The sequence below is a fragment of the Xyrauchen texanus genome, chromosome 2, assembly GCF_025860055.1.
Source record: "Xyrauchen texanus isolate HMW12.3.18 chromosome 2, RBS_HiC_50CHRs, whole genome shotgun sequence".
Taxonomy (NCBI): domain Eukaryota; kingdom Metazoa; phylum Chordata; class Actinopteri; order Cypriniformes; family Catostomidae; genus Xyrauchen; species Xyrauchen texanus.
In genome coordinates this window covers 21,397,677-21,425,009 of record NC_068277.1, presented here as the reverse complement: position 1 = coordinate 21,425,009, position 27,333 = coordinate 21,397,677, and the positions used below count along the sequence as shown (strand labels likewise).

General features: G+C 39.5%; 1 protein-coding gene across 1 annotated transcript in view; it reads right to left on the bottom strand.

Annotated features, from left to right (window-relative positions):
• Positions 1–1,814: 1,814 nt before the first annotated feature.
• clcn5b (chloride channel, voltage-sensitive 5b) overlaps positions 1,815–27,333 on the bottom strand; it is a 37,985-nt gene continuing 12,466 nt past the window's right edge. The window contains exons 5-13 of the mRNA XM_052145185.1: positions 27,133–27,320; positions 25,868–25,990; positions 17,106–17,312; positions 16,622–16,702; positions 9,754–10,317; positions 9,381–9,567; positions 8,220–8,618; positions 7,462–7,678; positions 1,815–4,868 (exon numbers count right to left, since the gene is read on the bottom strand). Coding sequence (XP_052001145.1) covers positions 4,778–4,868; positions 7,462–7,678; positions 8,220–8,618; positions 9,381–9,567; positions 9,754–10,317; positions 16,622–16,702; positions 17,106–17,312; positions 25,868–25,990; positions 27,133–27,320 — 2,057 coding nt within the window. The 3' untranslated portion in view covers positions 1,815–4,777. The remainder of the gene's footprint in view (positions 4,869–7,461; positions 7,679–8,219; positions 8,619–9,380; positions 9,568–9,753; positions 10,318–16,621; positions 16,703–17,105; positions 17,313–25,867; positions 25,991–27,132; positions 27,321–27,333) is intronic.

The window sequence follows — 27,333 nt, the reverse complement described above, 5'->3', positions numbered from 1 at the left end:
TCTTATTTTGTTAGTGTCTCACATTCACAAAAACAAAACACACTCACAGGCCACACACACTTACCAATTAAGCAACGTCATCAGTGTTGACAACACACCAGTCTATTCAGTTCCTTAGATATGGCCACACACATCTCTTTAAACTGTCAGAAACACACACACACACACACAGTCATTACGACAACCTGCCCAGAGCACTTAGACTGCCATTGCTCCTGGCTGCAAAAACAGACCCTCTCTCAAAACAATTCAAACACATCATCACACATTCTGCTGGGCAGATCTCCCTAGCAATCCATCAGTCACATGTCATTGTTAAACCTTTTCTGCCATCCATTAAGACATTCCATTTCACAAACCCATCCTTGTCCTCCTGAATTCCCAGAATCCACCAGAGCCCTTCGGAATGTCACAGGAATTGCATCCAGGTCAGCCCCTGTCCAAACCAATTAACATCTCTGCACACAATCATGGACCTCAATAATCTCGTTTGCACAGGACCAGAAAAGAGTAAATACAAACAAAAAAAAAAAACAAACAGGACAGCTGGCACAGTGAGGCTGGAAGTCTTTCTGGTCAGACAGATCATCACCCTCCCCTGAGACCAAGAAGCAACCCCTCTGGCCCACATTTGTCTCCTGTCCTCCCTGAGCTACATAAATTAGGCCAGTGAAACACTGTTTTTAGGACTGTTTGCACTTAGTATGTGGTTGCCAGGGGGTTAATTTAGGGTTACTTTTAAGTTGTTTTGACTGATCTTTATCATAGACATCCATAAGTTGATAACTCATTCAGCTGGTTTGTGTAGGTCAGCCACACATAAAGGAGACCTGTTTGAATGCAAGTCAATGAAGTAGATGCCTCAGTGTGCTGACTAAACTGCTTTAGTGTTGAAACAGTTCATCATACAATAAATGGACTAGATGTGTAATCTTTAATGTTTTCTATGATATAGGGTACAACGGAGCTAAAGGCACTCCTTAAGGAAAAACTTGCTTTTTTCTGGTCACAAACTGTATCAAGACTGAAAAAGTACTTTACTCTATTGAATATTAATGGAGCAACATAATTTGTGCGAAAATAAATAATAACAGAAGTTTTTCTATAAATTATTATTAATTTTTTTAAGGTGGTGAGTATGAGTAATCCCAGGGGGATTAAAGTGATATCATTACATAATCATTCATTACATTTAGGAAAAAAATAGGATTTATTTACAGCACATAATATTCTGAAAGCATTTTTAAATCTCAGTTTAATAAGCCCAGGTTTTGGTTTATGAAAAGTATATAGAAATAAGATACTACATGAATGATTGCTGCTATGTACTATATGAATAGATAAAAAATATGTTATTTGAATAAACAAATGTTTATGGATATTTTTAGAGCTGGACTAATTTATTTTTATGTCTCAATGATATTCTGGTACCTAGATATGGCAAGAGTCTATTCACTGAAAGTCTATAGGATTTTGCTCCCATTTTGTCATCTGTAGGCAAATATATTAAGTCTGATTGCTAAGAAAAGTATCAGCATGATTCACATGATTTTAAGTATCATCCCATTGCACAAACAGGAGTTACACACTAAAGTTTAATATAGTACCAAGGTTTAGGAGTTTAGAACAAACCTTAGCCAGCATCAATAATAAAGGCAAATTAATCAGAACTGGAAAAGAATCAAGAAGGTTTGAATCATTCAAGAGATCAGCAATATGTAAAATTATCCACTTGTGTCATCTGTGAACAATTCCTCACAAAAAAAAAAAATTAAATAAATAACAGTCTGAGGCAGAATCTTTACCTTTAAAACTTCACTTTTATTCCTGCATTAAGAAAATAAAAAATAAAGTATGATAAAGCTACAAAAGAAATAGTTATTAAACAGCACCAAGATGACCTTCAAAAAGGTGTGAGAAATTAAATGTTCATAACAAATAAGACTCGCTCCAAAATCCTGTGTCATTTCAACAGACCATCAGCAATTTCCTTTAAATACCGCATTTATTGCAAAGCAGCGTGGGCCTGATTTTACAGCAACTGAAGAAATTTAGGATTTGTGGAAATAAAATGTGATTTAATGTTAAAATTTCTGTCATTTAAATGTCCTGGAGTCTTTATGTTAGACAAACCATAATATTCAGGTCACACCCAATTCTTTGCATACTTGAAATTGAAGCATAGACGCATACAAAATCTTCTCATGGAATACAAAATTCAGATTTATTTCATATGAAAAATTCAATTTGACATTATATTACAATCATGTCCAAATACTGCAATAGAATGCATTCTTTTATAAAAATTAAATATTATGTTTTTTACAACTAACTATTAATAAACAATTATGAATTCTTCATTTCTGAGTGCTTTGTAAGTGATTTCGTTATTAACTCTATTGCCATTTTTGGTGAGAAAAATCATGTTTAAGATCTATATCATAAACATGCTCATTGACGGCATTCACAACGGTTTAGCATTTGTCCTTGGCACTAAACCGTGAAGTGTATTTACATGGAAAACAGGCACATTCTCAAGAAGACGACACCAAAGCAACGGCATACTTGTTTCAGGTTTGCTTGTTTGCTTTACCTAGACTGAACAGCATGTGAAATTTTAAACTAGTTTCAAGATGTGGAGTTTTAACTTAAGAAAAGGTATTAAAGCAGAAATCCACACAGAAGCTGGAAGCCCATGTTCTGTTGATAAGAGCATTGTAGGTCTGTGGCATGTCCTGATTTACATTACAACATTTCATTTGGTCCTGGCTCGGGTCCTTCTACACCAATCAAGTGTTGGGTTACAGCACCGAGAGAGGCTCAGCACCCACCCTAACTGCAGGAATGAGTGGAAGTAATTCGTGCCAAGTCTCTCCAATAACCCCCGTGTGACACAGAAGGGACCTTTGTGAAATGATCCTTCCACTGACCAGTGAACACCATTTAATTAACCTTTTCGCCTCTCCCTCCTCCCTCATTCCCATGTTTTCCTAGGAAGGCAAAAAGAAAGACATAATCTCTCCTTCAGACACCCGCACTTTCCCCTCACACACAAACACACACTTTACATTCAGTTATCAGAGCTCAAGAATGTATTTTTTCCCTGCTCTATTATAACAGTGTAGAATTGCTTGTTGTTTAAAAGCCAAACCGGAAATTGTCTTTCTAAGAGTGGAAAGCAGATCGGGCTGCGTGACGGTGCTTGAGGGAAGCAGTCGGGGGACATCCTGGCGACCAAGAGCCCAGACGAACAGGAGCGAGTGGGAACAATAGCCCTCTCCGACCTCCCTGCCCCAAATCTAACTCCCGGGAATTACGGCGAGCAGGGAAAGAAAAAGCATGAAAAGAACTAGAATGCCTTTAATAGGCCATAAACAACTCAAAATGCCAAAGGGGGAAAACATGCATTGAACCGACAGGGGGTGGGAGGGCGGAGGTTTCAAAACATGTAGAGACATTAAGTCGAGCAAGTGTTTCAAGGAAGGGGACTAAAGTAAATAACTATCAAACGTTTCGCCCTTTCATTAAAGGGAGGTTATGTCATGATAGGATCCTGGTTGTCAAAAAAGGAAGGCATTGGGTGATGCTTCACTGAGGTTGTCTGAGGACAAGAGCTTGGCTACGTGCAAAAGACTAGTGGGTAGAAAACTGAGGATGAGAACCTAAGTTTGAGCAGGTGCCGAATATAATATCACCTACATATCACCAAAGAGACTATGCACAAGGGTTCAGTTGCTCTGACACATGGATAAAGACATTGAGGGATTGCTAAAGGAGTCCCTGAGGAAATGACATGTAAGCTTTCTGTAACCCACCCAGTGAGTGAACCCAGCCAGGAGTCAATCAGAAGGTGTACACAGTTCAGTCTGGACAATCAGTGAAATAGAGCCTTCTGGTGGCTCCATATGAGAACTGCAGGACACAGTTTGTTGCATTTGGGAAGCTGAGAGAAAATTGGACATTTTGTAACCACAACAGATTTATGTTTTGGAAAACATTAGACCCTGCCAAACTCACTGAGAACAACAAGCTCAGATTTGTGAGAGGGGAAAAGACAGAAACAGAAAAAGATCAGGCCTCTTCAACAAAGCATAACTAAAAAATATTGAAGCACATTCAGCTATGAAATGAACCCTGCTAGTGTCCAACTGAAGTAAAGCATACACATAAAAAATTACAGAATGGCACACTATCAGAACTTCATCTTCTAAACATCCTTCTCAAAGTCTTCGGAGTGAGAAATGGAGAAACACAACCACTGAGGGTATTTAGTAAATGAGGATGAGTGTCACAGAGAAAGAGCATGTGTGACTTAACATGACACACCAGATCTCTTTTCTACTTAGTGAAATGCACTTGTACAAAAGAGCGGCACATCTTCCCACAGGGATTGCTCGACGTACACAGGTTCAGACATGACACCATCAGCGCATGTTCCCAGATCATCTCAGGAATGTTCTCACTGGCAGACATCACTGAAGGGATGGCAAGTGCTAAATAAATAAACAGCTCAAAAAGTCCTTCAATTTACCAAATTTGAGTGTATGTGTGATTGAGAAAAGCATAGTCTAGATCAGAAGTTGCCAAGTAGTCCTGATGGCAACAGTTTGTCTCAGGGCTGATATGAGTTTTCCAAGAGTGAGAGGATGACAGTTTCACATTTATGTCTTTTTAGCCTCAGGATAGTCAATATTGCCATGGAAGTTCCAGGAGTCGAGACAGCAGATCCTTTCAGAACATGTCCAGTACCACTGCAGCAAAAAGTGCTGTAGCGCATTCAGTTGAAGAGGATTGAATCTGGGTCTCTGTTGGCCATCTGTGCCATGTGTTTAAGAATGTCCTTTTTAGTAATGATTCCCAGCAAACGCCTGAAACATAGAGCAAAGGTAAGAAGTTGAAAAATATTCTTGTTTAATAGCTAACAAACATCACTAATCTGTCCGACGACTAATTTAAAACTAGATTTGCATTTCTGGAAAGGAAATAACAGGGCTTGCGAGACAGCAAAACAATGGTGTTAAAGGGATAGTTTACCCAAAAATGAAAATTGTCTCATCATTTACTCACATGTCATTTCAGATGTGTTTGACTTTCTTCTTTCAGCTGAACACAAATATTTTTAGAATACATTTTCAGCTTTGTAGATCCTCACAATGCAAGTGAGTATAACAATTTTGAAGCTCCAAAAAGCTTCAACGGCAGCATAAAATCAATAAATATTACTGCAGTGGTTAAATAAATATCATCAGAAGCGATATAATAGGTGTGGGTGAGAAACAGTTGAATATTTAAGCCCTTTTTTTACTATAAAGTATCCACCCTGCCCAGTGGGCTCAAATATGCTCAAAGAATGCGATTCACCAAAAACAAAAGAAGAATGTTTAAGTGGAGATTGATAGTAAAAAATGAATTAAATATTGATCCGTTTCTCCCCCAGACTTATAAAATATCCCTTCTGAAGATATGATGTAACCACTGGAGGTTTTTTTGCTGCCTTTATATGCTTTTTGGAGATTCAAAGTTCTGGCCACCATTCACTTGCATTGTGAGGACAAACAGAGCTGAAATATTCTTCTAAAAATCTTCATTTGTGTTCTGCATAAAAAAAGAAATAAAGAAAATACTGTATCTTGGAAGGCATGAGGGAGAGTAAATGATAAGAACTTTTTCATTTTTGGGTGAAATATTCTTTTACGTTTTAGGTAAGCTTAGGTTCTGTATTAATGAAACACTGCATCAGAACGGCTTTGCTGTTGTTTTGACACTCCACTTCTTGCTTATCAGAATCAACACAGCGATATATATGGCCATATATGCTTAAATAGATCCAAAAAAGAAAGACTAAATCACAATTCATGAATGCAAACCGATGTATGAAAAAAAAATGTATCAAAGTCAGTCTATGGACCATTTTAAAGTTTAATCAAAGTTTATTGTACATGATTTCAGCCTTCAATGAAGGCTGAAATCATGTAGACAACAAAGTTTTAAAGACGTCTGTTTGTCAGGCAGTTAGGACTGAATGAATTGCAGTTTGTGTAGAGGAGATGAAGAAGAAAAAGAAGAATTATAACTGAACAGATGGTCCTGGTTAGTATATGCATGAGAGAATCGTGAAATTTGGTACAGATGAATATGCTAGGCCATATGAACAGCATTTATTTTATTGAATGTATTGTATTATTTTACCACAAACATTTTCCATTTCAATTCCTTTCATTGTACTCGATAGAATAAGAGTGGATTGCAGAGACCGAGAAAGATGAACATCAAGTTTCATCCACTCAACATCATGAGCTAATTAACACACACACACACACACACACACACACACACACACACACACACACACACACACACACACTTTAAAAGGCAAAACAACTGTAGAAAGAATCAGCTTCAGCTGTTTTGAACAAATATGGCAGGGAGAGCGCTATTAGGCCATAACCTTAATGAAAACAGAATAACAGAATCCAAATATGGTCTTTCACAGGATATAAACATGCTGAGGAAAATGTCCCCATCTTAGAGGTTCTGAGATGGTTTTTGTAATCACTGCAACAATGTACATAGCCTCAACTGCAGTGTTGAGTCATATACACTCACTGAGCACTTTATTAGGAACACCTGTACACCTACTTATCCATGCCATTATCTAATCAGCCAATCATGTGGCAGCAGTGCAATGCATAAAATCATGAAAATATGGGTCAGGAGCTTCAGTTGATTTTCACATTAACCATCAGAATGAGGAAAATTACTTCGGTCTCAGTGATTTCGACCAAGGCATGATTGTTGACAGATGGGCTGATCTGAGTATTTCTGTAACTGCTGATCTCCTGGGATTTTCATGCACAACAGTCTCTAGAGTTTACTCAGAATTGTGCCAAAAAGAAAAAACATCCAGTGAGCTGCAGTTCTATGGACAGAAATGCCTTGATGATGAGTTCAATGGAGAATGGCCAGACTGGTTCAAGCTGACAGAAAGGCTTCGGTAACTCAGATAACTACTCTGTACAATTGTAGTGAGCAATATAGCATCTCAGAATGCACAACACTTTAAACCTTGAGGCGGATGGACTACAAGAGTAGAAGACCACGTCAGGCACTTTATTAGGACCACGGAGTTCCTAATAAAGTGCTCTGTAAGTGTAGATCTGTTTCCGAAACCTAGTGAGCAGCCTACATAGGCAAATGCCTTCTAAGGCAACATCCTAACTGAAATAGAACCTCAAATGTGACTGATTTGGAATGCTCTACATAGGTAGCAACTCCACGCTCCACACAAATAGCACCCCTCACATGTAGCACATCAGAGGCGCAACTCACGATTGATTCCAAGCGTTTGATGTTGGCATGTTGCTAAGCTAACAGCATGAAGAAAAATGCCATGCATGCATCTCATCTACTCCTATAAACAGATCACTCTGCTGAACACCTCATTCACACCCACAAACTCACCCATTCTGAGTGACGAGGCACTGTCGCAGGCCGAGCTTGCGGAAGATGTCCACCACAATTTCCATGGGCATGTGCACAGTGACTGTGAAGGGGCTGAGGTCTAAGATGCTGTGCAGGTTGACTGCAGGAGGACCGCTGGGCAACGAGGGTGGAGCACACTCGGTGAACAGGACCGCAGACAAGCTGACCATGCCCTCCTGATGTCTGCGTGCATTTTCTGATGAGTAAGAGATAAATGAAGGAGTAGAAGAAAATAGACAGATAGAGGGAATTAGATAGACAGAAAATTGTAAATTACAAAAAGTTTGGTCTCAGAGCCAACAGAAATTCAAAAACAAGCTGATGCATACTGCACACAATAATTATAAGATCTGGCTAAAATTGTTGGCTCCAATGTGTTAGATTGGCTGCTTCAAAATGTCCTGGAGTCAGGGTACAAAAGGTATTTATCAGTCAGCCATGAAACAAAGTTGCATTTATAAGGCGCCAGGTTGACAAAGTTTGTGAGGTTTGTGGGATCAAGTGTTTTAGTTTGAAACATTTAGTAGCAAGTAAACTTGATATCCTCAAACACAACTTGAGCTTTACCCACTCCCTAAATATATCAAATAAAAAAGGAACTATGCAAAGTAATTTTACATTTTGGTAAGATGGCCAATTTCAACGGTTCTTAGCCAGAGAATAAACTGTAATGTGGACCAAACTTTCATGCCAAATCTAATTATGTGGAGAATCCAATTAAAATAAGAAACACACACCTAAGGATATGACCAGATCCCTCCTCAAAACAAAGCCAACCAGTCTCGGAGACTGATGTGAGATGACCACAGGAAAGCCGCTGTATGTGGTGTCTGCGATGAGCCTCTCTACCTCCTCTACCGTCATTCCACTCTGTGTCAGCACAGACAGCGCTGGGTCGCTTCGCCGCGGGCGCATCACATCTGTGGCAAGAGTCTGGTGGCGGAATTCCTCTTTAGGCTCAAGGAAGGGGTAACCGTTGAGACGGATGTGGGCCTCATAGATGCTCTCACGACCCAAAGCATCCGAGACCCATTTACTGGTCATAGTGGCAGCCATGAGGGGCACGATGTACTCTAAACCACCAGTCAGCTCAAACATGATAACCACAAGAGAGACTGTCATACGGGTCACACCACCTGGAGAGGGAAGCAAAATAATAATATTTTTGGGGGGGCTGGGTGATATATCACATATTCATGATATAATCTGATCTGAAAATTTCACAACATTGAGAATATCATGATTTTAATTAACTTTTTATTAGATTAGTTTTGTGATCCTTCCTTAGTTTGCATCTTGCAAGCATAAAAGCGCAAAACGGATTAACAGCATTGATAGCATCTATGATTTGAATTTAAAGGAACAGTTCATTCAAAAATGAAAATTCTCTCATTATTTACTCACTTCAATGCTTTGCATGCATCATCATCATCATCACAATTTTTCACAGAAGTCTCTGTAGCATTTTTATTAGTCTCGATTAGTCTACATTTTTAGATCTAACACTTACATACATTTTAAATCTAATTGGAAATAATGTGGTTTTCAAAATGATTGCTCCTAAAAAACAAAAACCGTCAAATAATTTCAGAGTAAATACATAAATATCAAGATATTTGACAGCACAGCAAAATTATAGCTGTATGTGGCGATTTGCCAGCTTGTAACGCAAGAGCCTGAGTGTTTGGGAAACGGACAGGAGAAAGCAAAATGTGTGTAATCTAGGACAATTAGGATGTATTAAGGAAATAACTAACTAGAGTACACAGGAGTCAATGACTAAGCAAGATCAAGCTCCGTTCCTCCAATGGGTTCTCAAATGGAAGACTGCACAAGGCAGTGTGGAAAATGAATCCTCAGTAAAATTTTCACATGGATGCAGCTTAATCACTCCTCACCCAGACAGGCTGCAGCGCCCACCATGGCATACAGGCCCGGTGTGATGCAGTCTGCCCCAGGAGAGCACCAGCCCCTGAAAACAGTCCAATCATGGTGGTAGATGGCGAGTTGCTCCATACCAACACCAAGCAGTCGGCCAGCTATGGCGCCCACCGCCATACTGGGGATGAACAGTCCGGATGGCACCTGGAGAGAACAAGGGACAACAGAGAATTGTTGATAAAGATGGAGTTTAGCTGATACGCAAGCAGTTTTTTTTACTCTAAATCACTAGAGGGTTTGAAGGTCTTATCATTTAGCTTTTCCTTTCAGAATCATCCAAAAAAAATTCAAATTTGTTTTGTTGACCACTACATTTAAAAGGGCCATTACCTTCATGCCAAATGTAACCACAGTGACGAGAGCCTTAAAAACCAGTGCCAGTGCTAGCTGCCAAATTGCCGTATAGATCCCTGGTCCAGCCACCCGATCTGCAAGACCGTTAATGCCATCACTAGCATTCAAGCTTCCTGGCACATTTTCGCTGTCGGTGTAGTTGCAGAGCTTCGATGAGTCCAGCAGACCGCAGTCATTGAACAGCTCAGAGATCAGCTCACTGCTGCTCATCCGTGTGTACTCATTTGGAAACGCCAGTAAAGCTGTAATCAGGGTCACCACCAGAACCTCCACGACAGGGTAGTACCCAAGGCAGGTGCTCTTTCTCCAACGACACCAGGCAATGTTAGTACGAATGAAGAAAGCTCCCCAAAGGCCCCCAAAGATGCCTAGTAGAACAAAAGGTATGAGTTCTAGAAGGTGCCAGGGAGTGTGAAACTCCACATAGAAAAGAACCAAACGGCTGTTGCCAAAGGGATTTATGGAGCGAAGGGTGAAGGCCGCAACCAGTGCAGCGAAGAACGAACGCCACAGAGTCTTCAGAGGGAAGTAGTAACTAACCTGAAAAACAGAATAAAATGTAAGAGACTGTGTTGATTAACCCGAGACATCTGTTCGATGTGAGTTTTCATCTGGAAGATGTATTTTTAAGAGCATTTGCTCTCCTGTAATATGTTAACAAAACATTCCCTCAGGTTAGAGGTTAGAAAAGCATATGGATGTTTTAGCAACATGTATAATTTCAAATGTATCTGAATCAGCTCTTTTTAAGAAGTTTGTACGCAGATATTATGCATTCAATAGAATGTAACTATGAAAACACACTCACTCAGACTTCTATTTGATGTGTGCGGTTTCATCTTCAATATGTACTTTTTGCGTGCTTGATTATCTGCAGTGTTGATAAACATTGTGCTTTCGGATATTGAAACCACATTCAGCAGATGTTTTCACAATGTTCAGAATTTATTCATAATGCATTATAATTCGCTCTTTTTAAAGGGATCGTTTTTTCTAAAAATGTTAATACTGTCATGATTTACTCACCGTCATGATGTTCCAGACCCATATGAGTTTCTTTCTTCCATGAAATGCAAAAAGGAGATATTTAGCAGATTGCCCAAGCTGCTCTTTTCTATTCAAATGAAAGTGTATGGTTATAAGGGAAAGCTGTGGTCACCATTCAGTTTCACTGTGGAAAAGAGCAGCTTGAACATTCTGCCAGATAACTTTTATTTTTTAGTTAACTATCCCTTTAAATTTATGTAAAAGAATGCAATGCTTATAGGATACACTTTTTCTAGGTAGTAGAGCAGACCATAATAAATAAAATAAAAACAATCAAAAATCTATAAAATAAAATATTTTCAGTAACAATTTGCAATAAGGATCCATTTGATAGCATTAGTTAACACGAAGTTACAATGAACAATAGTTTTTCGGCATTTATTAATCTTGGTTAGTTAATTTCAACCTATAGCAATACATTTTTAACCATCCTATGGCATTTAAAAAGGGCACTTCCCTTTGGAATTCATGGTCATTTTTGCCCGGAAGGGTCAGATGTGTAACCCTTTTTTTTCTTTTCTTTTTTGATGATGATGAGGAGGATGTTAATGATACCATTTCTTTTTTCCCCTGAAGAACAAAAAAATATTATGCTATTTTGATCTTATTTAAATATACATTTCTAAAATTAATTTGCATATACAAATAAGCAATTATAATTTAATTTAATTCATAAGCTACAGTTCTATAAGATGAAACATGATGAAAATATGAGAATGTGACATAAATTGGAGGCAGATTGCTGCCATCTGGTGACCAAAATATAAATAACAGGACTTGAAAACCACGTTATGCCAGTAACAGCCAGTAGATGGATGTAGCCACCTACTCTGTAGTCTGATGGCTTGTAACCTAATTTTATATTTTATCACAAGATATGCATTTGTATATAGGCCTATATTTAGACATTATAAACCTATTTTTTGTCAAAGTTTAGGATTTTAACTTTATTTGAAACGTCTGTTTTTGCAGTTAATGTCATAATGCTTGCAATCAAACCTGACCATGGCGTAACAAGACGACGCAAAATAAGAATTTTTCTACCAATTATTTCAAACATAAAACATATATAACACAAAGTAAATGCATAATAATGTCAAGAAAATGAACACAAAGAAACTCAGAGTAAACATTGCAATTTCAAACTTTCTGTAGTAAATATTTGTTTTGCAAATGTGTGTGTGTGTGTGTGTGTGTGTGTGTGTGTGTGTGTGTGTGTGTGTGTGTGTGTGTGTGTGTGTGTGTGTGTGTGTGTGTGTGTGTGTGTGTGCGCATTTCCTGTAATTTGCTGGAAAACAACAGATGACTTGTAATGACAACATTGACCAAAACTTGGCTGTAGAGCTCCACTTAGGCCCCATTTCTACCTGGTATTAAAGGTCCACTCAGTAATTCTAATCCAATACACTTTGTAAAATTCTGCAAATATCTCCTCTCAATCTGCAGCTGACCATACTGTGAGTGGGATAAAAACAATCTAGTATTTGTGCAAAGCCCTGGCTCTGTAAATGTGACAAAAACAAAGTGTATCGGACTGATTCACACAACACTATTCTAGCCAGTCAGCAACAGGGGGTGGTTCTTGCAAGTGCACAGGATGGGGGAAGGGCGATGGCAAATCTGGCTGATGCAAACTTTCTAAACTCCAAGTAGGACAAATGGCTGAGAAACAGACCAAGAGAAAAAGGTCAGACGAATATAAACTAAAAAAGAAGGATTATGATAAGTCGAGGGTTAGGAGCCACGTCAACATCGGCGAGGCTTTTCAGCAGTGGAGAAACCTCAGAGAAGTAAAAGGCTTGAAGATGGATGCAGAAGTTGCTCTTTTTCTTCTGGATAGGTGGATAACATAAATTTTGCTATGTTTCACAGAACCCATATATGCTGTTGTTGTGATGTTAAATTTAGTAGCAGGAGTGTTGTGTGTCTGGAGCTGGTGTGCGTAAAACCGTCTTGCGTGTATGAATTTGGGGGGCGGAGGTTCCAAAGGAGCAGTGAAGTGAGGGGTATGTTGTTTTGGCAGTTGAGTTCTGATATCAACATTGTTCCTCAGGAATTGCTGAGTGCACCTTTAAGTTGTGTTTCGGGTGATCTGATCACATGTGGTCAGGTGAAACATATTGCTGTTCACACGGGTCGTTTAAATGTGTCTCCTGTGACCACTTGTGTTTGGATTTGAAGGGAGGGTCTCTGTTTCATGACAACATACATCAGTAACTATGTCAGTGTGTTTCAGAGTGATATTAAAAGCACAATACAATTTAAAAAAAGACTGTTTTAAACAATGGCGCATTGTTTCTCTCAAATGCAGTTGAACTTTAATCGAAGCACAAACGCAAAATGTCAAGCAGAATTTTATTTTGTGTAGTAAGTGTATTACATGCATTAATGGAGCTTCAGATTTTCGTGCATGTCATCTATGTTGATATCAGACACACTAAAGAAGATCCGTGAAGCTCTTGTGACTGTGTATATATCCACTTTTTTAATTTTCCAATCATATGGTTATTTCCTTTTAAAGCCCCTCATAACCAGCAAAGTTTAAACTCTTGTTTGACAGGTGAAGGGTGGTGCTTCACTGTTGCCAGGATGCATACAGGACGGATAACTGTTTACACCTCAAATACGATGTGGACACTTACGATTTTTACCACATTTGTATGTGGTTTCTGTGATCCAATTGCAAAATGTTTTAGATCCCATTTAGACCTGTATTTGGGGCTGTCCACATGTGATCGGATCACCCAAATCACATCTTAATATGTGATCCGACCAAAACTATACGGATATACCCCAACCAGAAACCATGGGTTAACGGCGATGTTCGCGCGGCACTCACTGCGCGGACCTCCGCTTTTAATTCTCCTAACACGGAGGAGCGTAAACAAGCCAGTTATGCCCTCCGTAACACTATCAGTGCAGCTAAACGCCAGTACAGGCACAAGCTTGAAGGCCAGTTCAACACCACTGACTCTAGAAGTATGTGGCAGGGAATTAACACAATCACGGACTACAAGCGGAATAAAGTCTCCGCCATGAACACCGCTGCATCTCTCCCGGACGAACTTAATACATTTTATGCTCGTTTTGAGGACAGTAACACCGCCCTCGCGGAGAGAGCACTCGCTGCTGACGCTACAGAGGCTGATTCACTCTCCGTCTCTGTTGTGGATGTAACCCGATCATTCCGACGGGTGAACATCCGTAAAGCCGCGGGTCCAGACGGCATTCCGGGCCGCGTCATCAGAGCGTGCGCGAATCAACTGGCTGGTGTTTTTACGGACATTTTCAATCTGTCCCTCTCCCTGTCTGTAGTCCCCACATGCTTCAAAACATCAACCATTGTGCCTGTACCGAAGCAAGCTATAATCACATGCTTAAATGACTGGCGTCCTGTTGCTCTGACCCCATCATCAGCAAATGCTTCGAGAGGTTAATCAGAGATCACATCTGCTCTGTTCTGCCCCCTCTTTGGACCCATTGCAGTTTGCCTACCGCAACAACCGCTCCACTGATGATGCCATTGCATCTACAATACACACTGCTCTCTCCCACCTGGAAAAAAGGAACACATATGTGAGAATGCTGTTTGTAGACTACAGCTCAGCATTCAACACCATAGTGCCCTCCAAGCTTGATGAGAAACTCCGGGCTCTGGGCTTAAACAGCTCGCTGTGCAGCTGGATCCTGGATTTCCTGTCAGGCAGACGTCAGGTGGTTAGAATGGGCAGCAACACCTCCTCATCACTGACCCTCAACACTGGAGCCCGCAGGGCTGTGTTCTCAGCCCACTCCTGTATTCCCTGTACACACATGACTGTGTGGCAACACATAGCTCCAATGCCATCATTAAGTTTGCTGGACGATACGACGGTGGTAGGTCTGATCACTGACAATGATGAAAGAGCCTACAGAGAGGAGGTGCACACTCTGACACGCTGGTGTCAGGAGCACAACCTCTCCCTCAACGTCAGTAAAACCAAGGAGCTTGTTGTGGACTTCAGGAAGAAAGACGGAGAACACAGCCCCATCACCATCAATGGAGCACCGGTGGAGAGAGTCAGCAGCTTCAAGTTCCTCGGTGTCCACATTACTGAGGAACTCACATGGTCCGGTCCACACTGAGGCCGTTGTGAAGAAGGCTCACCAGCGCCTCTTCTTCCTGAGACGGCTGAGGAAGTTTGGAATGAACCACCACATCCTCACACGGTTCTACACCAGCACTGTAGAGAGCATCCTGACTGGCTGCATCACCGCCTGGTACGGCAATAGCACCGCGCACAACTGCAAAGCCCTGCAAAGGGTGGTGCGAACTGCCAGGAACATCATCGGAGGTGAGCTTCCCTCCCTCCAGGACATATACACCAGGCGGTGTGTGAAAAAAGCTCGGAGGATCATCAGAGACTCCAGTCACCCGAGTCATGGGCTGTTATCACTGCTACCATCAGGCAGGCGGTATCGCAGCATCAGGACCCGCACCAGCCGACTACATGATAGCTTTTTCCCCAAGCAATCAGACTGTTGAACTCTTGATCTATCAGGATCAATAATTAGCACTGCACTTTATTAATCTATAATCTCACACTGGACTGTCAACATATTCTCCTCAATACAACTGCTATATATATATATATACACATATATATTTCATATACTCCCACTTATTGTATTGTATTGTATATTCTGTTCTATATTCTGCATTGTATATAATTATTGTGTTGTGCAAGTATGTGTACATCTGATTTGTAAATTGTTTTGTGTAAGTATGTGTACATTTGATATGTAAATTGTTTTGTGTAAGTATGTTGTTTATTGTAATTGGTATATGTCTCGTCACTGTCATGACTGCTATGTTGCTCGGAACTGCACACAAGAATTTCACCTACTGTTGCACTTGTGTACATGGTAGTGTGACAATAAAGTGATTTGATTTGATTTGATAATACCAAGTGGAAACAAGGCCTTATTGATGTCCTGATTCTGTCTGTGCATGTGTGTGTTCTGCATTGTGAGTGTGTTATCATCTCACCCCTTCATTTCTACTGATTGTTTTAGTTTTTTGACAAATGTAAAAAAAAAAAAAAAAAAAAAAAGGCCTGGCCCATTTTATTTATGTTATTGTCTCACCAGTTAATTTTTGTGTGTGTAAGTGCATTTGTAAGCGCGTTTGTAAGTGAGTGGGTGTGTTCATATTGCACTGAGGATTTTTATTCTCACCCTATAATTTCTGCTTTTCGGCTGATTTATTGATTGTATTTGACAGATTAATAAAAATAAATAAATAAAACAAAACACCATTACTCTGATTTTTGGTCTTTCCAATTCATTTTCCATGGTTGGTCAATTCTGACCGCAAATACCAAAGGTGTCACTTTTTTTTTTTTTTTTTTTACCACCGCTTAGACTTATCGAATCAAGCCCAATTGTTTTGTATCTTCAGATGGAAATGGAGGAAATGTCACTAAGACTTGTACTGCTCATTCAAAAGAAAACCACTTTTATAAAATGAGGAACATTTATTTTAGTCAGAAATAACCGAATACCACAGGAGGGTTCAAATCAAAAGTTGTTTATATGTTAACATTATGTTAATGCCCTATAAACTAATAATGGACAATTGTATTTTTTTAACTAGCATTAACAATGATTAATAAATGCTGTAAAAAAATATTTTGTTCATTGTTAGTTCAAGATACCTAATGCATTAACTAATGTTAACAAATGTAATCTTACAGTAAAGTGTTACCAAATTTACTTTGATTGTGGAAGGACTGCAGAAATAAAAAGTGCTGCTCACCTCCTCGAGACTGAAAAGAACCCCTCCAATAGGAGCACCAAATGCAACAGACACCCCCACTGCAGATGCTGCAGACAAAACCTGACACACACACACACACACACACATTATTTAAAATCCATTACAATCCCATCTTAAGTAAAATGTATAATGGAGCCATGTTCATCCTCCTGAATTCATGAACACGATGAATTATAAAATCCTGATGCACTAGAAAAAGCTTTGCCTGTTCAAAATTTCTCTTGCCTGTCCAGATTGGCACTGGTAACTTCCAGCATATCAGCTAACAGAGACCAAGCCAAGAGACTTATATCAATGTATTACATTACAAGTTTTGATCCAAGACACAAAATACCCTCTCCCTCCTTCCTTCCTCTCCCAAGCCTCACTTTGCCTTTCCTTAAGTGTATCCCATACTCCATTCTTCCTTATCTCTCAATCACTCCATTTTTCCTTTCCTTATCTTCATCCCTGTTCCCCTCACCTCTCGTCTCTTGGCCTCATTCCGACGGTATTTGGTGAAAAAATGGCAGAGGATGTTTGCGCAGCAGCAAGCTACATGAACCAGCGGGCCCTCCTTCCCCAGACTGAGCCCCGACGAGACAGCCAGCACCAGCGTGATGGTCTTTATGATCAGAGTCCACTTTCCCAGGTACCCTCGGATTATAAAGCCACTCAGGATGGTTTTGATCTGCAGGAATAAAAGACAGCATTTTAAATAGTTGTATGTTTTTTTTTTTTATTACTTTGATTATAGTGCCCGAGTCCGTAGCTTTGAAGCCATTTAGATGCTTCTGTACTCCTAAAAGTTTAAAAGTACTTTAGCAGATATACACATTTAAAATGCAGTCTCTCTCTTTCCAGTAAACATTACCAAAAATATAGATGACTCAAGTCTTATTTTGGCTAATATTTATAGATCTTGAAGGGATGTTGCAAGCTGCTGGCACCAGTGATTATATTATATTGGGAGGAGACTTTAATCTATTGATGGACTCAGTCCTTGATCATAGTGAAGCAAAAGTGTGAAAGCCACCTAGAGCAACATTGACGCTTCACAGGATGTGTAAAAATCTTGGGTAACACTTTATTTTGAAGGTCCAAAGTAGATATTTAAGTGACTTATCAACTGGTTTGCTATAGCTAGTAAACAGTTTTTCAACAAACATTCATTTGACTATCAATAGCCTATATAACAGCAGCAAAATAACAGCTTATCGACTGACTTGCTATAACTAGTAAACAGTGTTTCAACAAACATTCAGTCGACTTTCAGTAGCCTGTATATGGCTCTATATTAATGACCTACTTTATTGTTGAGAACATAAGTTGATTAAAAAGGTAATTAATAAAGATCTAGATACAGGCTACTGAGAATCTATATATATATATATATATATATATATATATATATATACTATATATATATATATATATATATATATATATATATATATATATTCTAGAATAAATCTAAATCCCTCAATTCATCTGTTGTTGATTGCTCAATTGGAAACATTTTAGTCTCAGATCATGCCCTGGTGATTTTAGAGCTGTTGCCACATATGGAGAAGAGGAAATCATATAGTTGACACTTTAATGTATCCCTTTTGCAAAATCCTGAATTCCAACAAATGTTAGATGCTGAAATCAATGTTTATATGTATCCTCTGTGGGCGTGGCTTGGGAGGCACTTAAAGCGGTTCTTTGGGGCCGGATCATACAGTATGCCTCATTCATCAAAAAATGCAAAGCATGAGAGCTCGGAGTTAGAAGGGAATATTAAAAGTGCCGAGGCAGAGCTGAAGCACTGAATGTCATCTGATAGCCTCAGAAAATTTTTAACTATTCAGGGCAAGACAGTCATACATTGAGATTGGGGACAAAGCAGGGAAGCTTTTGGCTAGATACATAAAGCAGAGAGTGTCTTTGTCTACCATCCTCTCAGAGAAATCTGCTAGTGGCAAAATATTTACCTCGACCATTGATATTAATAATGCCTTTGAAGAGTTCTATCTTGATCTCTATATTTCCACTTCTTCGTCTATTGATGAAGATATTAGAAACTTTGTGGAGCCATTAGAACTCCCTAAACAGACTGAGCAAAAAAATCTGTTGATTCGGAGATAACCTTGAAGGAGCTTGGTAAGGTAATTAAGGCCTTGCCTATAGACAAGGTTCTGGGGCCAGACTGAATTTTTTTAGATCTTATGCTACAGAAGTGGCTCCAATTTTTTTAGTTTATACAGAATCATTAAAGAATGGAAAGCTTCCGCCAACCATGACACAAGCACGGGTCAGCTTGACTCTTAAAAAGGGAAAAGATCCAAACGAGTGTTCACATCCAACTTCCCTAATCCAGCTAGATGGTTTAAATATTGTCAAAAATGTTGGCTTATGGATTAATTTATGACTTCTCTTATACATATATATCTATATTTAAACTTGGTATTGCAAGTTTAGTGTGGGCTAGGATTCTAAAAAAAATTGAAGTCTACATCTAGAGATGAAAGGGTGCGCCTTATGCAATTTAAGATTTTACATAGATTCTATTGGACCCCCTCTACATTATATAGGCTTGGTCTTAAAAACAAACCCACTTTCTGGCAATGCAAATCAGAAGATGGGACACAACCCATGTTTTTTTAGTGGCGTTTTAAGATCCAAGAATTTTGGTTGAGGGTTCAGAGCTTTATGTGCGACATATTGGACACTCAATTTTCATTATGCCCCAGACTCCTTTTTCACAAAAGGTGTTAGCACAAACGAAAACAACACAAGGGTTTAAGGATTTGTTTTGAAATTATTCCCAAACTAGCAACTACTTCCCTTACCTAGACTTAAGGAACAGTTATTTATTGGATCAGATATTCTTAGCATATGAATACTTCTTAAAGAGTCAAGCCCTGTGTCTCAATCAGCTCCCTAGCTCCTTATGTCATGAATCAGAATATCGTGAACATGAATTCAGGCACTGCTAAGGATACTGATCCACTGAACATTGGGACACTTATGACTCAATCACCTGCGACATGTTAATGAGTATGTGCATTCAAGCACAACTGTTATTAATCAGCTCCATCGCTGTATAAATGACACACTCGTTCATTTTCATTGAAGATATTCAAACGTATAGTGTTATTATAACAGATAAATGACATAAATAAAAAATACAAATATATTGGAGTTTTCATAAAACCTTCTTTTAACACCACAAACATTTTAAAGATTGTTTCAATGTCATGGTAATTATGAATGAAAGACATTACAAACAACATATCTTTTAAAGAGAAAATAAGGCTTGGACTTCATTGTTTAACACTTGTGTTCGTCTTCTAATGACTTGAGACTTCAGAAGACATGACAACATTTCTGGTAAGAGAACATATTGAGCAACGATACTCCCTGGTTTTTACAGTGCATTGTGGAATTTTTTAGGGAGTGAACATTTTAGTGCACTCGAACGATTTTGTGAATGAGACAGCCCTTAAAATGGCTGACTCACTGATTAGTGCCCTGACTGCTGAACTAGTGAACTGATTGAGATACACAGATAATTTTAAAAACAGTCATTATACTGGCCTTAAATCTCCACAGTTAACTCCTCCTTAATTTAAGTCAGTAGTACCTGTTTAACACATTACAGGCGAGTTTCTGTGTATGCTGAACATAAAACAAGGTGTCTGAAGTCAGAACCAACAAAGACCCCTCAAGTCAACCAAGCAAGTAATCAGTGAGTCTACTGACGGACAACATGTTTGTTTAATATTGTTCCTTGTACAGTCAAGTCAGATTATCAGCTATGGCATACAGTATCCCAGTTCCTGAACCCTTAGACATGAAGGGTGATGCATACAGCAACTTGATGTTTTTTCATGTACAATGGAAAAACTATGAGATTGCCACAGGCCTAGAAAAAAAGACAAAAAGGTTTGTGTTGACACACTCCTGACAGTGATGGGAAAGGAATGCCAGCAGCTCCTATGACAGGGAGGCTCCGACTAAAATACTGGATTCATTAAAATCACATTTTGAACCATGCAGGAATGTGATCTACGAAAGGTTTGTGTTAGTAAATTAGCAGACACGTGTGAATTTGGTGCATTGACAGAAGAGCTGATCCGCATCCGGCTGGTCATAACCACAAAAGAGTTAAGCATGGATGTTACGGGAACTAAAGCTCACACTAGCTGTGACTATAGACATGCGAGTGAACAGGCACAACTGCAGTTACAGAAAATACGAAACAGAATTTATGGAAAGATGCCTTTAACTTAACTTACCATGAAAACTACACTGAATGTGGCAGGCAGGGGTACAAATAGAAAAACATAACTGAGGATCACAAACAAAAGGCAACAACATTTCCTGTCCTTACTGTGAATCAATGCATGCAAAAGCCTGCATATGTAAGGCCTGTGGCAAATGGAATCATTTTGTGCATGTTTGTAAACAAAGACAACATAAACCACAGCTGAATCTGATGGAGGAAGATAGCCAGTCCAAAGAACAAGCTGATGCAATTTGGTTCATCTCACATATAAACTCCATGCAAGCCAACCAATATAAATTGTTCATCAACCTGAAGCTGGCCCCACACAATAAGTCATTCAGTGATGATCCCCATTGTACCTTGAAGTGGCAGCTAGATACAGGCTCCATGTTCAATTTAACTGGCTTTTGCAACCTCCAACGCCTACTACAAGATGGCAATCCAACCTTAATGCCCAGCAAAGCCACACTCACACTGTATGATTGCACGCTAATTAAGCCAAAGGGAGAATGTGACCTCAAAGCAGACCATGAAGGACGCATATACATCCTCAGATTTGAAGTAATAGATACATCACAGATACCGCTGCTTTCAGCTGAAACCTGCCAGAAGCTCAATTTACTCCAGGTAAATACAAACCATGTGATACACATGTAAACACACAATGAGCAACTGCTGCATATGCAACCAGCACAACAGAAGAAATCGTCTCCATGTATGAGGATGTGTTTGATGCATTAGAATGCCTCCCAGGGGAGCTACACCATGAGGTTGACCCCACAGTCCAGCATGTGCAGCAGTTGCCAAGACGGTCGCTATTCCCATAAAATCAAAAGTCATACGTGACATGGAACAAAAGGGGGTTATCGCTAAAGTTACGGAACCAACACCATGAATCAGTAATATGGTGGCTATAAAAAAAAATTAATGACAAGCTATGCATCTGCACTGACCCCAACCAGCTGAACAAAGCTTTACTCAGATCCCACTACCGTATGCTCACAATTGAAGAGAATCTTCCAGAAATAGCAAATGCAAAAATATTTTCAGTTCTAGATGCAAAAGATTGTTATTGGCAAACAAAGTTGGATAAAGCCAGAAGCTACCTCAACACATTCTGGACACCTGAAGGAAGATACAGGTGGCTTAGGACGCCATTTGGAATCAAACCAGCAGCCGAAGAGTACCAAAGGAGACAATGAAGCATTAAAGGGCCAGGGTCAGCATGATTGAAGATGACATTCTTGTCTATGGGTGCGGCAACACTACCAAAGAAGCAAATGGCAGATCATGATAGGAATATCTCAGCCCTGCTACAGAGAGCTTGGGAAGTCAATTTGAAGCTAAATAAAAAGAAACTTAGGTTGAAGCTCCCTAGTGTGACATACACGACTCACCTCCTTACAAATGAGGGCCTACGCCCTAACCCAGAGAAAATAACAGCAATACAGAACATGCAGACACCTAGTGATGTAAAATCCCTCCAGAGGCTCCTGGGGTTTGTGAATTACTTGTCAAAGTTTCTATCCAATCTCTCGGACATATGTGAAACTCATATGTGAAACTCTCAGACATATGACAGAAAAGGACTTGGCTACAACAGCATGATGCAGCTCTGGATAAGATCAAGGATTTAGTCACTCACTACCCAGTACTTAAATACTATGACCTAAAAGAGGAAGTCACTCTGCAATGTGATGCCAGCGAGGGAGGCTGAGTGGCAGCCCTCCTACAGAATGGACGGTTGCATTTGCATCCAAAACACTGACCCCAATGGAACAACAATACACACAGATAGAGAATGAATGCCTCTTCTTTGTCTTTGCTTTTGATAAATTTGACAAATATCTGCATGGTAGAGAGCATATTACTGTTCATAGTGATCACAGGCCACTTGAAGCAATCCTCAAAAAGCCCTTGCTGACAGTCCCAAAGCGATTACAGAGGATATTTCGGAGACTAAAGTGATACCAGATACAACTGCAGTACAAACCAGGCAGCATTTGCATGTCACCAACTTTCTCTACAGAACACCTCAAGCGAGCATGACACACTCACAAATGCAGACACCAGCTTTAGTCTATGCAATGGGCCTAATCTCACAAGACTTTGAACAAGTAAGCCACTCCAGCTGCATCAACATCTCTACAAAGACTGTGGAATCCATCACAACCCACTCTGCCAAAGGCCCGCTGTTACACAAACGACATTCCTGCATTAAAATGGGTGGCCCAACCACAAACATGCAGTCAAACGCATGCTGCTACCTTTCTGGACATACAAAGAAGAACTTGAATGGGACAGAAAAGGACAGAGGTTTTTCATTCCTGAAGTTTTGAGCTGTCTTTCTACAAAAAAATCCACACTGGGCACTCTGAAATTGAGGCTAGCCTGAGAAATGCTCGTGAGGCAGTCTTCTGGCCAGGCATCACATATGATGTAAAGACTTTGTTAGCAGCTGTGCCACATGCAACTCGATCCAAGTGAGACAGCAAAAAGAAACTCTAATTCCACACAAAATCCCTAACCTCCCATGGTTTAAGGTTCCTAATCATGGTGGTTTATTACGCTGGCTACTGGGAGACTACACCTCATCCACAGTCGTTGAATGCTGCAAAAGACAGTTCAACAGACATGGAATTCCCATTGAGGTTTTCACCAACAATGGCCCACCCTTAAGCAGCATGGATTTTCAACAATTTACATCTTATCACAGCCAGAGCAATGGCAAAGCAGAGTCAACAGTAAAAATGGCAAAAACACTGATCAAAATCTCAAGGCGTACACGCACCATCCTACCTACTGGAGAGGCACTACTACATCCTAAAGTGGTGGAAGACGTTGTCACAAGAAAACTAGACAATGGCATTAGAGTGAAGCAGTACTATGACACTACAGCCTGCGATATGCCAAGCATAATTCAAGGGCAGACAGTGAGGGTCCTTCTTCACCCTAACAACTCAACCAGTACATGGGTGCTTGGCATTTGTATTGACAAACTCAGTGACCATTCCTACATCATGCTAGTGAAAGGCAAGAAATACCATCATAACAGAAAAGACATTCATCCAGCACCAGAACATTACAAAATCACCTCACCGGCAGACCAACCCACCCCAAAGGATGACTACTTGTGCATAGGAGAGTCCCAAGACTTCCCAGAGGACACAGCACAGCAAGTCACAAACAGAGAAGCTGCCTTACCCCCTACAGACCTCGTTCTAAAACACACAAGAACCAGATTCAACATCAAAAGGCCTGCTAGATACGCTGACTCTTATGTAAGAGAAAAGAGAGAGAGATAGAGAGAGAAAAAAAAAAAGATACATTCAGACACTTGAGTAAAATCTTCATTATTTACATTTGCAGAATTATGTTATGCTAGCATAACTATTCATCAAGCTATTCGTAGACTAACGGTGAAATCTTTTCAACGTGTTAATCAGGTTATTGATTGCCCTGGTTACATTTGTTGTTCAAGGTTAAAAACTTTGTTATGTGAAGGGAGATGTTATGATACAGTTGAGCCAATAGATGGCGCCAATGAACTATGGTAAGATGGGAGCTACACAACTAAATGTTGTATACAAGAGTCACAGCTACATGAAGGTTGTAGCACTTATGCTGCTGAATAAATAAATTATTTAACACATTACAGGCGAGTCTCTGTGTGTGCAGAACATAAACAGTACAAATATAATAATCATACATTTTCAGACAGACAGTGTGGCTTATAAAAAATAGAGCTTCATTGTTCTCTCTGCCAGTGTTAGAACGCAGAAGCAATTGTGGTTGCGCATCTGAAATCATTTTAAACATCTGAAACATGAAAGAAAACTCTAAAACTGACAAATAATTATAAAACATAGAAAAGATGATCCAAGTCTGTTTCTCTGACTTTGAACAGGGGTTGGACATCAATAACATTTTCTACTAATGTCTGGATCACCGTTTTGTGCTTAAAAAGAGAGCCTTACAGTCTGTGAAGCTGAAGTATGTAACTTCCGTGCCACTAGCAGCACCATGCTAGGGTGATAAGGGTGGCTGTTAGGGTGTTCTGGGTAGTTACTAGGGGGTTGCAAGTCAAGCCCCAATTCTCTGTAATATTCTGGACCCTAAATAAGGCTCGGGTTCTTCCTTTCATATAAATCTAGGGGATTTTTTTTTTTGCCCATCTGCCAGGTGAAAATCTTAAGTCTGAACAATTTAAGCATAAGTACGCGTCTCATCAAGGCATGCAACTTATCATTCATGTCAGTAAATGGTGCAGGACGAGTTACGCACATTTGTTTAAAACTTAGGGGTTAGTGGTCTGTTAAATTCCCCAACCACAACATATGAGCAAGCACTTCTAAATTTTGTTTCCAAAAAACATTACCACAACCACAGAGGCTTTAATATAATTTCTTGAGAAAACACAAGAACAAGACAAGAGGAAAAACAGTTTGGAAACCATAACCATTTATGCAGTTCCATTTTGGTGCTGCTTGTGGACCAGAAATTACACACTTCACTGTTAAAGGTACTGCAGAACTGATAAAAAGCAGACACTACTGTACACAAAGTGGGTGACCCCCCTCTCTCTCTCTGTCATTCTGTGTTTTTGTATGCCCATTAATAAAAGGTTCTTTATTTATGCATTTGTGTTTTCCTTTGATTTTCTCTCGCGACCTGATCTGATGCAGTTACAGAAAAGTTCAGTATGATTTACACAGTGATTAGCTTCAGACAGGATGTCAGTGCCATTTCCAGACAGACCGACCACATGTGTGCAACCTCAGATCTTTGCAAACCTACTTTTGCAACCGATGGTTTGATAGATGTCAGGTAAAAACACTTAATGAACATCGGTAATTAACTATAAAGATACCATGGCTGGTGGAGGGGTGATTTGAGACAATAATGAAAAGAAAGCAGGTATGGAATTATATAATGGCAAATGAGTAGAACAGAGTTTTTAAAGAGAGTCTCACCTCTGGAATTCCTGAACCACAAGCGTAAGGGGCAAAGGCTCTCACCAGAGTCACAGCCAGGAAGGCGAAGAAAAGAGCCCAGCACACGTACATCAGATAATTCACCACATAGGCACTGTTCCCCTGTAGGAAACACACAGGATAAAGCTGAAGTGAAAGCAGCTGATACACTGTCATACCTTCTAGGACATATAGAAACTAAGAGGCCACAATTATTCAGACATTTACTTAATACACGTTCCTGGTCTGATTGTTCTGATTGTGCATGGTCCATGTTATTCCAAAGAAACAAATTCTTTGTAATCTTTCATCCAGTCATAGCAACTTGCTCCACCTCTGAAACAACTTTCCTTTTTGGCTTAAGTTTTAACCCCTCTCCTCCAACCATTTCTCATCACCCACTTTTCACTATTCAATCAATTGCCTATGGATAAAGTCCCAAGTTCAACCAACATTTCTTTCACGCTTAAATTAGTCACATTAAGCAAGTAAAATGGGTTTCTAATGCCATTTCATGTTGACTTTAAAGCTTATTATTTTCAGCATAAAAGAACATATAAATATTTCATTAGTGTTTATTAAATATATAATAAACTTTAAATATAAAACTCTAGTTTTCTTTAATTAAATTTATAACCAGAACATTTCAATATTTATAGTGTCTTCTTAATCAGCAGTTTTACAAAATTAAAGGCTCTGCACATTTAAATCTAAAATAAAAGATACAAGCTTTTTTTTTTTTTTTATCTAATATGGAAAATAAGTGTTTTATTGTGATCAAAGATGCTTTGCTTTGCACCACAAGAGGGTGATATTCCTGCTAAAGTGGACCTGGAGCAGAAATGAATAATTGTGCAAGGGAAGAGATCTAATCAACAGGAAAGTGAGTCACCTGGAACTCATTTTATTTCTGCTTCACAGAAAACTTGTATGTCTGAAAAACTTGGATGAGCCAGGCTTGGATTCTGACATATAAGGGAGACTTGATATCAGAATCAGACAGAAAGTTACAAAAAATACATCTGCCTTTCATTTGGTCAACAAGATGTATCATTCCCATGAAGAAATGCAATATAAAACTCAGTATAAAGTACTTTTTACTTTCGAATATGAGGTTTAAAGCAGTAAACCATTAAATGGTGATGAAATAATTACATTTCACGTCACACATAACATTCCTTCTCACTCTTTTGCTTTAACTTTTGGTAACACTGATTTCTGCCATGAAGTGTGCCCATGTACTATAGATGGAATATAAAACCCACCGCATTGACTCCAACCATAAGTTCTGCCCAGCTTCTCCACTGAGGACACTTGTCTCTTTCCTGGAAAGTAGTCTCATTGGATGCCCAGCAGCAGTGCTCATGGTTAAACCAGAACCCATTAAGGCACACGCCCTCTTTCAGGTCTGTCATCCAATGGGCGGCAATGTCTATCCCTCCAGCCAATGCCCCTGGAAAGGGATG